Below are 17743 nucleotides of genomic sequence, written 5' to 3'. Positions count from 1 at the left end.
CTTGGACCCGCCCGCGCCGCCACCTCCAGACATCTCCCACGCTCGCCGCCCTCCCCTGGCACTCCCCTCCCCTTCCGGAATCCATTCCCTCCGGAAGCCGCCCCTCGAGGACTCCGCCCCCTCCGAAACCCGCCCCTCCCGCGCTCCGCCCCATCCAGAAGCAGTCACTCTCACGCTCCGCCCCTCCCGGAAGTCCCGACTGAGGTGCCACAGGCTTAGGGTGAGCTATCTTCAAGTTTCGACGCCCGAGGGCGCTGCTCTCCTAGGCTGTTCCTTAAGCCCCTTGGGCAAGGCCTTAAGGCAGTTAGCAGGATCAAGATGTCATAGTTCAAATTGTGTTTTCTGCAGCAACAATGAACCATAAAATAAAAACCCCAAGTACATTAAGATTCAATAATAATTGTTAATTAGTAATTAAATGTTAGTAAGCCCGAGAAAATACTTCCCTAACTAATGAGGAAGAATTCACAAGTATCAAGAGCAAAGATTATCATTTTTAAAAAGATTTCAGGAACTCTAGTTGGATTTGTTACACAGATGATTTCACATACTATGGATCCGAGGTGACGTCAGAGAACTTACATTCTTTCTTCTAGAAGCTGGTTCAGGGATCGCTCTAATTTGGAAGAAGCGATCACTCCTTGGATGTTTTAAAGCACTTGAACATACTTGTCACTGGGTGCTTTGAGACTATTTCAAACCAACAGGAAGGACAGCTGGTACTTGAGTGGAAACTGGATTAACAGCAGAGCCTGTGAAGATTTCTATTGTCAAAAAGTACTAAATCATTCATTGTTGAGACTGTGTTGGCATGGGACTGGAGAGAAACTGGCTTAACCGAGGAAGACTCTAAAGACACACATTAAACAAAAATACTAAACAATTTGCATTGTTGAAAAGTGTTAGCATGGATAAAGGAAAGGATTCTCACAAAGTTGTGTTCACAGATGTATACAGAGTGGAGCTTAGAGCCGGAGGTGGTGACTCAAGTCTGTAGTCCAAAGATAGGCAGAGCCAGGGAAACAAGACCCTCACTAACCAATTAAAGAGACTGCTAAAAGTGAAGCAGTTTTTAATATGCCATTCTGCAAAAAGGGACTCCAGTGTAGGAAAAAAGAAAAAGGACAGAATGCTGGCATGCTGACTTGGCCCAAGACTTGTTTTTTTGTTTTGTTTTGTTATTGGTTTTTTTTTTTTTTTTGGTTTTTTGTTTTGTTTTGTTTTCTGTCTGTCTGTTTTGGTTTTTTGAGACAAGGTCTCTCTACATAGGCCTGGCTGTCTTAGAACTATGTAGACCAGGCGGGCCTCGAACTCACAGAGATTCTTCTGCTGCTGTCTCCCGAGTGCTCAGATTTTTGCTGTGTACTACCACACCTGGCAAGACAATTTTTTTAAAACTCCCTAGTTGCAAGAAATTCCTGCCCTCCTTTTCCCATTGACTGATACTTTAGAGAGTTACAGTCTTCGCATCCTTCTAGCATGGCACCTTTCCCAGGTTCCCCATCCTTCTGGTTCAGGATACAATGCCTTATCTAATGACTACTCCCTGACTTGAAAGTACCTTCATTTCTGATGTGGGCCCAGTCCCATAGCCTGCAGCCTTCCAGCCCTGGAGATCTGAGACAAGTGGACACCACCTGCCCAATGGGGAAGAAGGGGGTCCAGCATGTCCTACTTATCTGCAACCCTTTAACAAGCTCTAAGTGCACCTCATATTGAAAGTTTACTACAAGGATTTATTTCTAGCATTGAATTCAAGGTCAGCAATGGTGAGTTCAAGACTATCCTGGGCTATATGAAGATTAAAACTAAGTTTAGTTTCTTCTTCAAATGTACTTTTTTTTTGTCTTTCTAGGAATGTGTAGTCTTGCTGTTGCGTGTGTACTCACTCCATCTGTAGTCCTGATCCAATGTTAAGCTGTCACTTCCTCTTACAAAACTCTTTTTCACTGAGTGTTTCGGCTCAACTTTTGTAGCTACAGATTTGAATCTGAAGGGAACCTGCAGGAGCTACAGAAACACCTGCTGAAATACGTCGACTCTGTGTCTCATTGCAAAGAAGTGGACCACAGATATGTGGTTAGGAATACAAATATATAAAAATACAAATACAAAGAGTCTACTTTAAAACTTGAAGCACTCCCAAGAATGGGAGTGAGCTAGTGAGTTAGAAAAACAAAATGTGCTCCAAAAGCATGTGCCTGGAGGAGCCTCATGACTCTTTATCGGACATCCACATAATACCCTCTGCTCCAATATTGATATAATTTGGCCTTTCTTGAGCATACTCTGTTGTGTGAGACCAGGTGAGGGATGATTTCTTGCCTTCCTCTACCTATTGATTTCTTCTACATGTTAATATTGATACAGCTTTCTCTAGTCTGTAATCTCATGCCATAATTTTCTCCTGAAAGTTATGATCTCAAAAATCTTTTGAGGGAGCACAATTATGATGGGTCAGTCTTATATAACCAAACCCACGCTGATGAGAGGCACAGTCCCTGACTAAGGAGGACCACAAAACTCCCTACCTTATCTGTTGGTAGGAAAGGAGAAATTGTATTTTCTGTAGAAGGAAATAGTTGGAATCAGAGAGAGTTTACTTTGAAATAGTTGCATATCCTAGGAGACACAGTTTTTACAAGATTAAAAAAAAAGGGTTTAAAAGGATATGATAGGCCGGGCGTTGGTGGTGCATGCCTTTAATCCCAGTATTCGGGAGGCAGAGGCAGGCAGATCTCTGTGAGTTCGAGGCCAGCCTGGTCTCCAGAGTGAGTGCCAGCATAGGCTCCAAAGCTACACAGAGAAACCCTGTCTCAAAAAAACAAAACAAAACAAAACCAAAAAATAGACTCTGATGACACCCTATGGAAGACCTCACCCTCCAGGGAGAGCAGAAAGGATGTGTGATAGGTAGGGTTTTAGTTGCGGGGGCGGGGGTGGGGGGGTGGAAGGGGAGGAGGGGAGGGAGAGGGAACTGGGATTGACATGTAAAACAATCTTGTTTCTAATTCAATAAAAAAACATCTGCAAAAAAATTACAGGGTTTAAGCAAGGATAACATGATTATGTCAGCTGATAATCCAATAAAAGAAGAGATCAAAGATAAACAAAGCTGTGTTCTTTTCAGGATAGTTATTCCTTGTACCTTGTTCTCAGGGGTATGGTAATTTAAAAAATATTGCTGATGGCTATATATTAAGAATATGGCAAGTAGGGCTGGAGAGATGACTTGGAGTCTAAGTGTACTTGTTGCTCTTGCAGAGGACCCAGGTTTGGTTGCAGCACCCAATCAAGCATAATAGCCATCTTCAGTTCCATAGGATCCCATGGACTCCGGGGACACTGCATGCGTGTAGTATACAGACACACAGGCAGGAAAAATAGCCATAAATATAAAATAAAAATTAAATCTTTCAAAATAATTTGGTTAGATAGAAAAGAACAACTTTAAGAGAAAAAAATCTAATAGAATACATTAAAAGGAAGAGAGTGTAAAACTGTAGCCATTGAATGCCAACAGTGCCAAAAGAAAAATAATGTAGCAAACCAAAGCATGAATGAAGGTTATCACTACTGATAAGTTTAGATAAATCTATCTGAATACATTTACAAACATAGAACTTGGAGCCTACATCTAATATGGACTTTCCTACATTATCTTCCTGTGTGAACTCTTCTCCCTTGGATTGTTGTTTATTCTTCTGGGAGAAATACCTCCCTCTACTTGCCTAAGGAATGTCATGGTCAAAGTGCTTCCTTTCCCTAGCTAAGCACATTTAAGTACATGTATGCAGCCCCTATTATAATCCTTTCGGAGAAAACCAATAAGGGGATTAACACAACTCACCTGGAATCCCCTAGTTTTGTTGAATCTGGAATTTGACTTCAATTCCTCTGCACTGTTCACAGTGGGCCATGGTAGAGCTTAAATTTGTATCATAGCCGGAGTTGTTGAGATTGTCCATACAAAAGATTTAATGGGGATATGAGACCTAAATTATTTTTGTATCTTTGTACAGTCTAGATTTTTGTTTCTTTACTTTGTCTTACTATTTTAAACTATACTTTCTGCTAGGTGTTGAAGATCATGTTGGTAACCAAAACTCTTTTTAAAGACAGTTGAGGTTCTTTGGGGGTTACTAAGGGAACTTAGAAGTAATCCCTTGATTCCTTTAGTCTTCTTACTAGTTATGCCATCACTAGCTTTGGTCAAAGTCTTGATGGCCATATACCTCCCTTGGAGACACTGCAGGTTTTTCTTCTGTGTTGTCCTTCCTATTTCCACAATACATACTGGCTAGAGTCCAACCCCTGAAGTATCCATGGCCTCTACAGTCAAGAAGATAAGTAAATCATCAAAATTGTAGAATGCTTTGAGAGATGTCCTATCATTCCCTGGGACTAAACCTAGAAACAAAGTTTTCTATATCAACCGTCACTTTAGCTTTTGTACCCTCATTGGTTTAGTCTCTGATTGTGTTTTTGTTTTGTTTTTGTTTATTTGGTTTTTGTTTGTTTGTTTGTTTTTTGTCTTTGGTTTTGGTTTTTCAAGACAGGGTTTCTCTGTATTGCTTTGAAGTCAGTCCTGGAACTCACTCTGTAGACTAGGCTGGCTTTGAACTCACAGAGATCCACCTGCCTCTGCCTCCCGAGTGCTGGGATTAAAGGCGCGTGCCACCAATGCCTGGTCAAGAAAGTCAGTTTTAACAGTACTAAAGCATAAATTGTGCTTTAAAATCTAGCTGTTATATAAAGCTTAGACATATTGACATAGATAATTTTTAAACCTTTAGTAAGTCCACTAAGAGTCTTTTTTTTTTTAATTTTAAGTCTGGCACTCAGAGAAACAGTAAGCAACTGTAATAATAAAAAACACAAAAATGTTTCTTTTTAAAAGCACATTGCAATAGTTTGAATGAGATGATGCCCAAAATCCCAGGCATTTGAACACTTGGGCCCAGTTGGTGGTGATACTTGGGAGTTTTAGGAGATGGTCTTGTGGGTAGATGTATGCCCCCCTGGCAACAGACCCAAGCCATTTGAGCCACTCTCTCTATGCTCTGTTTATGATTCAAATTGTGAGTTCTTGAACTCTCTTCAGAGAAGCTTGTTTGTGAAGTAGATGGTAATTAACACAGGCCCACACTGAATAATATACAGAGAGTGAGAGACTTTGAAGCACTCAACCCTAAATAGAATGCTTTTACCAAACCCCTCCCCTTCAGGCTCCTGGATATAGGTGTTTTGATTTGGGGTGTTTTTTGGGGGAAGGGAGGACAACATTCAGAGGTGGGGGGATAAAGGGAGGGAGGAAGAGAACATGATGGAGGGTGGGTAGGGAAATGTTGGAGTACTTAGGAATTGAGAAAGTATGACCAAGATCATTGTAGGAAAAATAATTTAAAACAATAAATGCAAAAAGAAAATATTCAAGTGCTCACTTTGCTATCCAGCTCCCAGGCCTGCTACCATGCTGACTGCTTCCCTATAGCTTAATTGCAGTGGTCTAAATGAAAACTGCCCCCATAGGATCATACATTTGAATACTTGGTCACCAGTTAGTGGAACTGTATGGGGAGGATTAAGGGTGTAGCCTTGTTGGAGAAAGTGTGTCACAGGTAGTGGGCTTTGAGGTTTCAAAAGTACATACCAGGCCCATTCTAAGTTTCTCTGCCTACAACTTGTAGATCAGGTGTGAGCTCTCATCTATTATTCCAATACCATGCTTTCTTGCCCGACACCATGCTGCCTGCCATGATGTTCATGGACTAACCCTCTGAAACTGTAAGTAAGACTAATAAAATGCTCCTTTTTTTTTAATAAGTTGTCTTAATCATGGTGTCTCCTCACAGCAATAGAGCAATAACTAAGAAAGTAATGGACTCAACCCTCTATAAACATAAACCCAGACAAATTCTTTGTTTTATAAACTGCCTTGGTTATTGTGTTTTATCACATCAGAAGAAAGGTAACTAAAACAGAAATTAGTACCAGGAGTGGGGTATTGTTGTATCCCACCTGATAAGACGAGTTTGGGAGGAATGCAGAGGCTTTGGAACTTTGAATTAGAAAAACAGCTTAATATCATAAGTGGAACTTAATGGGTCATCATAGTAGTGTTGAGAGCAGCAGGGACAATGGTGACTTCAGGTTCCCAAGGAAACAACATTAGCATCTGGGCTACAGACCATTCTTGTGATATTTGGCAATGTACGTGGCTATTTTTTGCCCTGGTCCTAAGAACTTGCCTGTGCCTAAATATAAAAGTAATACATGAATTTCTTTGGACAAGTGGATTTCAAGACAGCCTAATATTGATTCTAATATATGATTATTATTACTAGTCATTGATTCAGGTCTACAAAGAAAAAGAGAAAATGGGGAAAAAAGAAAAAAAAAAAGAACACTGACAAACTCTTTGCTAAAGCTTGGGCTAGAAGAAAGACAGTAATTGCTGAAGAGATAACCACCATTAAGAACTGCCTTAATTTGTACTGGAATAAATGGAAGGGTGTCCTCATGCAGGCCCCCCCACTCAGCTAAGCTTCCAAATAATAAAAGGGAAAGGGCTAAGGATGTCCTTGCTACTAAAAAAAAGTAATGACAAACAAAAGCTGCTGCAAATATGGTTCACAATGAAGAGGGAGGATTCAATCAAGACTATCTTCCCTTCCAGTTTCAGAGAGCCATTGAGACCAGGCAATGTGTGGCAGAGGAGTCCCATTGTGATGACCCTGAGAGGACAAAAGTCCCTGAGAGACGATTGTGTAAATCAGGGAGGTGAAGCCTGGGTTGTATTGAAGACCCCACGATGTTGGAAACTGTGGCCTGAAATTGTTATGAAAATGTCTCTTACATTCAAAGAGACTGGAACTTTTGCTGGACTTCACAGCCAAGTTAGTAATAAGCCTTGAGGTCACTCAAGACTTAAGGTTGATATCCTTCTTTATAGTCAGCCTGTTTGTTTCAGATGACACTGCAACAACCAACCTTACTTCCCCATGTTACCGGCTTTTACAGCCTAAGCTAATGCATAGTTTTAAGCATAAGTTATGTACTTTTCCATACCCCTTGGCTCAGAGTAATAAACGAGTGCATGTGTTCATTATGGTAACTGCTGAAAGTAACAAACAAAGCAAAAGTTACCTTATATAAGAACTATTCACCATGAATGCTGAAAGCAATATAGATATAGCCTGTTTGCAGTGATGCTTACAGTATGTTTTGTTGTCGGGGTCAGTTGAAAAGATGCTACTAAAGATTTCTATTAAGTTCCCTTGTTCTTTTCCCATGTGATGCTCTCTGTGCTTTCAATAAATGACAGCCAAAGCCTTTGTGAGGGACACAAGCAGCAAGCACAGGTCAGATATACATATGAGACAGACCACAGAAAAGCCACTAGCAACACTAAGATGAAAGATACAAGAAAAGAAATGAGTAATTCAAATTTGGGCTCACTCTTGGTCAAATTACTCCAAGAGGAAGTGCTTTGTTTTCTTTCCTTAATGTAGCATCAGCGCATTTTGGTGCCTCCAAGGCTACATCTATCTAATGTGTTTAAATGACATAGGAGATGCCAGAACCATGAGATGTCTACCAAGGAGAACAGCATACAAGGCATACCAGTTCAAGAGAGAAAGGTGTGCTGTAAGCAGCAAAACTGAAGAGGCAGAGCCACCTAATCCTTTTGACACCAGAAATGATGCTGCAAGATTAGCTATTTTTCCTTGTTGGATTTTAGTGTTACCTTGTTCCAGTATTTTCTGACCCTGTCACCATTCCTTCCATTTGGAACAGCCATGTATATTCTGTGCTATGTGTTGGAAGTATGACAGTTAACAGATTGACTTAAGTCTCAGAAGACACTTAGGACTTTGAAGTTTTTTACGAGTGTTGAGACCGTGAAAGGCTATGGGGAATTTTGAAGTTAAACTAAGTAAATCTTACATTGTGATATGGCCATGAGGTTATAAGGGCCAAGAAGTAGAATGTGATGATTTGAATGAAATGTCCTCCATAGTTTGGGACATGTTAATAGTTGGTTCCCCAGTTGGTGGAACTGTTTGGAGGATTAGGAGGTGTGGCCTCGCCGAAAGAGGTGTGCCACTGGCAGTGAACTTTGACAATTTAGAGACTGATCATTTTGAGTCACTCTCTCTGTTTCCTGCTTGTGGTTCCAGGTGTAAGCTCTCAGCTGCTCTAGCTGCCATTCCTGATACTTCCCCATGATAGTGATGTACCCACCTCTCTGGGATAATAAGTCCAAAAAAACTCTTCCTTCTATAAATTCCCTTATTCATAGTGTTGTAGTACAACAGTAGGAAAGTAACTAATACACACAGTAATTACTTAAGAAAAGTTATAAGCACAGGACTAGTTCATTGCTCCAACTTCTGGATTTTAGGAAATAAGAGTAGTCATTCAAGAGGAAGACTATATCTTGGAGCAGGAACCACTACATCTGGGAAACTCATCTAATTCCCAGGTAAAGGGGGTTTCTGTATGCCACTTGTAGAATCACAGTTGAGACAATGAACAACAAAATAGCATTTTGCCTAAAATTGTTTGCTTACATATACTTTTGAAGTTTTGTTTTAAAACTTTAGCTATACTATGAACTAAAAGGAAAGTGGGCTAATGTGGCAGTTTTAATTAATATGTCCATTTTTATAAACTGATTTAGTATTGTATAAACATTTCATAAACGTAAGTATATATAAATACTTATATCTGCATATAGCCAGATAAAAGGATAGATTTTGAAATTATCATTTTGTTTCACTTGCCAATTTTAAGTTTGACTGTTGATCAGCATGGTAGTTTGAATGTAATTGGCCCCCATAAGCTCATAGGGAGACAAGCTGAATCTAAGCAGGGTACCACTATGCGTATTTCTCCTGCTCACAAGGAGTGGCCTGCCAGGAGAGGCAAGCAAAAAAAAAAAAAAAAAAAAAAAAAAAAAAAAAAAAAAAAAAAAAAAAAAAAAAAAAAACTGTTCCATAAATAAATAAATAAATAAATAAATGAGGCATCCCACACTTAGCACTAATATTTGTATTTAATAATACATGTCTGCTTGGGAAAGCATTATCCACACAAGAAGAGTACCTCTGTTTAAGTGTTATATATGTGTGTGTAAATGTGTATATATATGTATATATACATATATGCACACACAAAAACATACATATATAACTATACGTGTGTGTGTGTGTGTGTGTGTGTGTGAGAGAGAGAGAGAGAGAGAGAGAGGGAGAGAGAGAGAGAGAGAGAAACAAGTGGTAGTCAGAGAACAACTTGCACATTGTTTCTTTTCCTTCCACTATGTGGGGTCCAGGTAGGCTAACTGCAGACCTCCTATCCTATCCCTCTCCTCCGAATCCAATCCCCAGTGTCACCCCAAGCTCTGCAGCAGACCGCCTGCTGAGGAATCACTCCCCCACCCCATCTCCAATGATCACACTTCCCCTCCTTCCCTCCTCTCCCAGCCCCCAACTTCAGCAGGCATTCCCTGGGAACCCTCAGGCCACTCCAGCCAGGGAGGCTAACTGCAGATATTCACCTCTCCCTCAGCTCCCTAAATTCAAGTCAACAAGCCTCATCCCCCCCATCCCCACCCCCACAGCAGACCACCTGCTGGGACCTACCCTTACTCTCTACCCCCTTCTCCAAGTGATCACACAGATCTTCTCTCCAGATTTTCTTTACCCCACTCACTGTTTTATTTCAGCCCCCAACTCCAAAAGATATTCCCTGGGAAACTGCAGGCCACCTCCACCAGTGAAGCTGGTGGGCTAATTACCTCAGCCTCCAACTCTCCAAATCCAATAACCCCAACCCCGAGTCATCCCTAGCTAGCTCTGTAGCACACCTTCTGCTGTGGTGTCTCCTTGCTCTTTGTCTCCATTCCCAGGAAACTAAGCAGATTCTCAGGGAACCCCCTGCTCTCCTTCCCTTTGTGGACTCAACAAACTCCCCCCACCTCCATTCCTAAAAGTCTGCTCCCAATACCTAGAAATACATCTTACCTGGGAAGCCCCGTGGCCACACCTGTCAGGATCACAGAACAATTTCCTACCAGGCAACAGGCAACCACCACAGTTTCCTAAGAAACAGAGAGGGCAACAGAAGCCAAGGAACAAAACACCCACCCAACAAATACAAGGCCAGATATCAGTACCTGGGATTAAAAATTCTGAGACCCAAATGCCTAGATGCCAGTGAAAAAATACATTAATAGCCAGGATAAAATATCTTCACTCGAGCTCAGCAACCCTACCACAGCGAGCCCTGAGTTTTGCTGAAGCACAAGAAAAAGACCTTAAAATAACCTTTATGGATATGGAAGAAGTCCTAAAAGAGGAAATTAATAAAGCCCTTAAAGTAGTGGTTCTTAACCTTCCTGGTACTGTGACTCTTTAATACAGTTCCTCATGTGGTGATCCCAATCATAAAATTATTTCATTGCTATTTCATAACTGTAATTTTGCTACTGCTATGAATGAGAATGTAAATATGCAGGATGTCTGGTATGTGATCCCTGTGAAACACTCCACGACCCACAAGTTGAGAACCACTGCATTAGGGTAGGAGTGTGGTCTTCTGGCTCTCATAGTAAAACATGCTCCAAACGCATCTAGGAGGCTGTACTATCAACACCCAAATAAAGAAGGAACCCCATGCATCAGCTCCTCCCTATATGGAAAAGCTCATATCAGGTCCTCTTGACTGCTTTCTTGCAGCTAAACTGCAAGGATATTATTCTCTCAGATGAAAGCTATCTACAAGGAGTCTCCGTAGCCTCAATTCAGTGGACATCTGTGAACCATTACAAGATTAAAGTTTATTGTCAGATAAGAAAAAAAGAATGTCTTAAACAAAGATAAGTCCCTTTCATAAAATCACTCTTTGCAAACCATGAATATGTTCTTTAAGATTCCAATTTACTAAGACCAAACTAGACTCCCTTAATATAGGTGACAATGGTGGACTGGGACAATATATAAGGCCATTGGCAGTGGGTCCAAGATCTAACTCTAATGCACAAACTGACTTAGTGGTGCCCACTCTATATGAAGAGATACCTTGCTCAGCCTAGACACAAGGGTGTGGGGGGTGGAGAGGTGCCTTGGTCCTGCCTCAACTAAATGATGGGACAGACTTAGTAGACTTCCTAAGGGAGGCTTTACCCACTCCATGGAGCAGATGGGAAGAGGGGAGAGTCAGGGGAGTGGAAGCAGAGGAGGGAGGGGGAAGTGGGATTGGAATATAAAAAATAAATTAATAAAAAAAGAAGAAGAAAGATTCCAATTTACTTTTTGTTAATTTCAGTGAGCTCTGACTCCTTTGAAAGAAATCATTTTTCTAGACTCATCAAAACAATATGCTCATGATATTAACAAATTCAACTGCTTGGCTTGTGTGTTGCTGCCCATTTCCAAGGTCTCTGTTCTGCCCCGGGAAACGGCTCTGTAGGGAAATGGCTGTAAACAACATCAACAACTCATTGAGAGCAGATGATAAGAGTCCTCTGCTCTTCAAATTGCTATGCAGTGTATGTTCCCATGTGGTCTGTAAATGTTACTGCTCACCATCTGGCTGCTGGAAAAGATATTTTAAAAGACACCAACTCAAAAGCATGATAGATAGCTAAACCTCAGTTAGATGGCTTTGCTGAATAGCTATCAGTTTTAACAGATGGTCATACATTAGGAAGGATATTTTCATATTTGAGATGATGGAACCATCTAAATCAGTTTAGCCAAATGGCTTCTCTTTATGGGGAACAAAGTATTCATTCACTTGACCAATATGAAAATTTTTCTTGACAGGAAGGATTCCCATCATTAACTTTAATTAAATCCTAATATTGAAAGAACCTGAGTGTTTTGTTACTGATTGAACCTATGTGCTTAGATGGGTTGCTTCTAATGGCACCAAATAGTCTTGTAGTAACAACCTCTGGGCATAATTGCCACCAGGATGGATTGGGAAATGTACATTAGGATACCCCTGAATTGGATATAGACTATAAAACATCATGTACATACAACATAAATGGACACGTTCTACTTTCCACTCTAATGACCATTTTATATCCATATTTACTCCTCAGAATTAGATCTTCTTGGCACATAAAATACTCAACTAAAATGCAAAAAAAATATTATTTTGAGACAGGGTTCTCTTTGTAACCCTGGCTATCCTGGTACCACTCCCTCTGTATACCAGGCCAACCTTGAACTCAGAGAACCACCTGCCTCTGCCTCCTGGGTGCTGAGATTAAAGGTGTGCGCCACTACTACCCAGCTATCAAAAAAGGTTCCTAATGATACAATGTGGGAGCCTACATAAGAAAGCTGTGAACCACGGATGGGGCAGAGTGCAGAATGTTCTTACTTCGATGTGGACTTCTAAAAACCACTCCATAAACTACAATAAGTGAATGCATTTGAAAGCAAGGGCATGAAGGGAATGCCTTGCATGTCCACATTATCTCTGTGGGACAGGCAAATACCTGGGAGAAATAGTCTTCACTCTTTTCACATGACCAAAGATGATAAGATTGAATGCCAGGTGTGCTCCCTTTCTGTATCTGTATTTGCTTAAACTAACTGTAAACATCACCTCATGTTTTGAATGCTTTAATAATAAAAATGAGAAGCAGTTTGCTTGCATTACTCTTGAGCTCAAATACCTGGAGTCCTCTTTTGCCCACTCAGATCTTTGGTGTTTCTTTTGATCCACAGAGGCATAGCCTCACTGACTAGGGTGGGTTGACAACACAATCCTGAAGAATTTCCTTCAAAATTAAAAAATAACTATTATAAGAACCAGTGCCACATCTGACCTCTCTGCCAGGAGGGTCCTCCACATCTGGTGCACCAGATCCGTTTCCCTGTGTTCACCAGATATCATCATGCCCATTCCATATCCAAACTTCAGGCCCAACTCAGCCTACACATCCTGTGCTTGGTTCCAGGATTCTATATCCATTCCAGGCACAAAAGTAACAAAAGAAACCCACATGCCCAGTCTCATTGCAAAGATACAAACAACATGGAAGATCAAGACAGTATTTCTTCCCCCAACCCCAACATCCCATATAAATGTTCTCCAGTGAGAATCACCTAGATGAACCCAGGAGATGGATCTCAAAAGAACAGTCAAAAACTTTATCAAAGAATTCAAGGAGACACAACATCTCAATGAACATAAAGAGAATGAACTTAAATAGAACAAATACCAAAGTACCACAAACACAAAACAAAAAATCCCCAACAAATACAGAGATGAATGAAATTATGTAGACATTAGAATTAATTGACACCATACATCAAATGGATTTAACAGATATCTATAGAATATTTCACCCCCAAACGAAGTATATACATTCTAGGCAGCAGTCCACGGAAGCCTCTCTAAGACCACAACCTCGGACATAACATACATCTTGGAAATAACTCCATGTATCCTATCTGACTATAGAGCAATAAAATGTAAGATCAAAACCAAACAAATCTCAAATGTGATGGTTTGAATAAGAATGGTCCCAAAGGCTCATGTGCTTGGAGGTCTAGGCATCTGGGAGTGGCTACTTAGAAGGATTAGGAAGTGTGGCCTTATGGGAGAAAAATGTGGCCTTGTTGGAGCAAGTGTGTCACTGGCAGTAGGCTTCAAGACTTCAAAAAGCCCACACCAGGGCCAGCATCGTCTTTCTCTTGGTTTGGGGTCAGGAAGGATAAAGCTCTCAGCTACTGCTCCAGCACCATGCATGCCACCATGATGATAATGGACTGATCCTCAGAAACCGTAAGCAAGCCCCCAATTAAAGGCTGTTTTTTTAATAAGAGCTGCCTTGGTCATGGTGTCTCTTCACAACAATGGAACAGTGACTAAGACATCTAGTAAGTACCCAAATTCATGGAGGTTAAACAACTCATTACTAAATGATGGATGGGTCAAAGAAGAAAACAAGTCAGAAATAATAATAATAATAAAGCTTGGAACTAAATAAAAAATGTAAACACAACAAAACCTCAGGGGCATATTAAAAGCAGTCCTATGAGAGAAATTTGTGGCTCTAAATGCCTAATTTAAGAAAATAAAAAAGAGCAAAATAAATGACGTACTGATGCAGCTCAAGAATTTCCAGACCTTGTACAGCCACTGTGAAAATCTGTGTGCAGTTCCTCAAGAAAGTGGGCATCAATCTACCTGAAGATCCAATCTTATAAATATACCCAACAGATACTCAACCATGTTCATTGTTGCTCTATTCAAAATAGCCAGAAATTGGAAACAGCCTAGATGTCTTTCAATGGATGGATGGATTTTTTAAAATGTGGTACATTTACACAAGGGGATATTATTCTACTGTTAAAAAAAAATGAAACCATGAAATTCTAGGGTAAATGAATGGAAGTAGAAAAACTCACCTGAGTGAGGTAACCCAGACCCAGAAAGAAAAATATAGTATATATTCACTTATATGTGGATGTAAGCTGTTAAGTCCAAGATAAGCAAATTATAATTCATAGAACAACAGAGGTTAGGTACAAGAGGCGTGAGGTCTTTGTGCTCACAGACATGCACTGGGAGGACCTGGAATGCTAAGCACACAGGGTTGTTCCTTCAAGGGAAGGAATGCAAAACCTGTTTCCACCAGAGGCTGGAGTGGCTATGCTTTCTGACCTGGTTGCCCTTGTATAAACTGTGAGGCACCAGACCCTCCTCTAGACCCTCCTCCAGACCCATTCTTGTAAACTTGTTTTTCTCAGTCAATTTATAGAACATACCTCTCAGGAAGGTGTCAATTTTTTTTTTCTTGAGACAGGGGTTCTCTGTGTAGCCCTGGCTGTCCTGGAACTTACTCTCTAATCCAGGCTGGTCTCCTCAAACTCAGAGATCTGCCTGCCTCTGCTGGGATTAAAGGCATACACCAATACTACCTGTCTTTTTTTTTTGGGGGGGGGTCAAGACAGGGTTTCTCTGTGGCTTTGGAGGCTGTCCTGGAACTAGCTCTTGTAGACCAGGCTGGTCTCTAACTCTCAGAGATCCACCTGCCTCTGCCTCCTTAGTGCATGTGCCACCACCACACAGCAATACTCTCTCTCTCTCTCTCTCTCTCTCTCTCTCTCTCTCTCTCTCTCTCTCTCTCTCTCTCGGTGTGTGTGTGTGTGTGTGTGTGTGTGTGTGTGTGTGTGTTGTACTTTACAAAGAGTTTTGTTGTAGTCACATCTGGTCTGTAATTGGCTTATTTTGTTCTTCAGAGAAACTTAGGTATGCTGGGGTGCACGTGGAACTGAGTTAATCATCACAAGAGTAGTTTCACCAGATTGTGCTGTGTTTGAATACACCTACTATAAACAGCTTGGGGTCAGACTGCCAAAGTTTGAACCAGCACTGACTATTGATTCATGTTGCACCAAACTGCCTTCCTGCTTCCCACAGCTTGTCACCCTGCTCCTGTGAAGGTCACAGAGACACCTCCCCCCACCCAACACACACACAACTGGTACCCAAACTTGAGGCTCAACTCCCGGAGAAGGTAAGAAACTTTTTTCTTTAAATAGAAGCAGAGAGTATTGTGGGGTTGCGGGGTATTCACCAGAAAAGACTGCTCAGACCCAGGTTTCAGCCAATGGAAAGTCTTTATTAGCCGGGTGTTTAGGACCCAAGTGTAGCCCTGAGCCTTTCTCAGGGTGAGCTTTTAAGCACAAAAACTATGTTCTGGGTTGATATACTCCAGTTAACAAGAACCATTAGCCAGAAGCAGAACTACAGAAGCCAAAAAGCAAGGTTTGTACATTTAGAGACTTTCCCAGAACTACATGGACTTTGATAGATTAGACCTTTGTTTTAGTTTTGGAAGGTGGAACAGTCTACATGCTGAGTTTTACAGCCTCTATTTCCATCATGGAGTCAGTTCTGCTAAGGTCTCAGGATCTACTAAGGTTTGGGGTCCTGTTAGAAGTAGGAGTTTGTGGGGATGGAGAGATGGCTCAGAGGTTAAGAGCACTGACTGCTCTTTCAGAGGTCCTGAGTTCAATTCCTGGCAACCACATGGTGGCTCACAACCATCCCTTATGAGATCTGGTACCCTCTTCTGGTGTGCAGATACACGTGGAAGCAGAATGTTGTATACATAGTAAATAAATAAAATCTTAAAAAAAAGAAGAAGAAGAAGTAGGAGTTTGGTCCTTTTACCCAAGGAGTCCGGACCACAGGTGAGGGTGTGAAATAGCACAGGCCCTTTTCAGTCCTCTGAGGCAAAGCATTTTGTACAATTTTTGATGTGTTTATTAGGTCCAGTACAGCAGAATACCCAGAGCAATAGCTCTGCAATTTTGTACAAGTGACTAAAATTTAATCCTTGGTTTCCTGAACCATTGATGCTCACAACTGGAGACTCAAAGGAGCTGATGTAAAAAGAGCCCACGAAAAGGGGGACAAAATCCCTGACAGTTGTTCTGCAATCTCTTCAGGAGGACTATAATGAGGAGATTTCTCTCTAAACACATCTCAGCAGGAGGCTACTGCTCCTAACTCAAGGAGACCAATTTAGACATGTTGCCCCTCTTTCAAATACCCCATTTTATATTCATGTACAACAAATATTCATTCTCATCAATCCAATTCAGAAATCCAGTCTATGCCCCCTTGCTTTCAGAGACTTCTTATGGAGGAAAACGACATAACCAACAGGAAAATGACTGGATGGAGCCCCTTACCATGCCATCTCTATGCTTCATATGATTTTTAAACCCTAAAAAATCTTCAAAACCCAAATGGATGTCAACGTCACCCATTACCTTTGAGTTCTTAAAGAACTTCAGAAAATCAGTCTCTGCCAATGGCATGCATGCTGCATTTACTGACATGATGTGGAAACATTTAAGCCGGGCTGTTGTTATTCCTTGGGACTCTAAGCAAGTATGTGAAGCTTCCTGGGCCCCAGGACAATATTTATTGTGGAAAGCAAAATGTTATGATAAATGTGATGAACAGGCAGAAAGAAACCATAACAACAACATCTCTATTAATTCAGTCATGCTTCAGGAAGTAAAACAATATAGTGACACTCTAGTACGGAGACATGGTTCATCCTGGTATCTAGACCAAGTGTGCCTTTGTGTACCCTGAGTCTGGAGAACTACCTCTGATCATGGAGAAACTGTGGATCCTCTGGCCACTTTAAGACAAAAGGTTAAAGAGCCTTGGCCTGAGTTCCTTGCTCGTGCTGGGAGAGCAGTACAGAGAGTAACACAGATCATCGAATTTGATGGAGCCAGTGGAGTGTGGAGCTGCCATAGCGCCGGTGGTGATTTCTCTAACTGGCTAACAGCCACTCAAGGTCTCAGCAGCTCGTCTCATGCAGCAGTCAGTGACTCGATTATAAGTGGAAGGTTTTACCATAAGAGATAAAACAGCCCCTTCTATGTCAATATAATGTACCCAAAGTGCTTAAACCCTTGCTGATTAAATTCATTACCTGGATGGCATTCTCCTCTCCTGCTCGTCTAATCAAAACTTAAATGAGTGCTTAACTTCCATGGCAAATAAACTAGAAAAGCAAATTTTAACATAGATCTGGATAAAATACAAAAGCAGCTACCTTGTAATTATTTAGGACATACTATGCCATCATCATCTCCACTTAGAACTTCCCAAACAATCTACCCTTAATTAGCTATCAAAACAAAATTGGGACCTTGTCAAATGGGTATGTAATTTTCTG

At 41.1% G+C, this 17743-nt stretch overlaps 1 protein-coding gene across 1 annotated transcript in view; it reads right to left on the bottom strand.

The window, feature by feature from the left end:
- Spidr (scaffold protein involved in DNA repair) overlaps window positions 1-75 on the bottom strand; it is a 253452-nt gene extending 253377 nt beyond the window's left edge. Inside the window, exon 1 of the mRNA XM_027413428.2 lies at window positions 1-75. Within this exon, the coding sequence (XP_027269229.1) occupies window positions 1-33 (33 nt within the window). The 5' untranslated portion in view covers window positions 34-75.
- Between the last annotated feature and the right edge of the window lie 17668 nt (window positions 76-17743).

The sequence above is a fragment of the Cricetulus griseus genome, chromosome 4 (assembly GCF_003668045.3).
Source record: "Cricetulus griseus strain 17A/GY chromosome 4, alternate assembly CriGri-PICRH-1.0, whole genome shotgun sequence".
NCBI classification, from domain to species: domain Eukaryota; kingdom Metazoa; phylum Chordata; class Mammalia; order Rodentia; family Cricetidae; genus Cricetulus; species Cricetulus griseus.
Note: the sequence above shows the minus strand (reverse complement) of the source record. Positions and strands in the feature narration are given on the sequence as shown.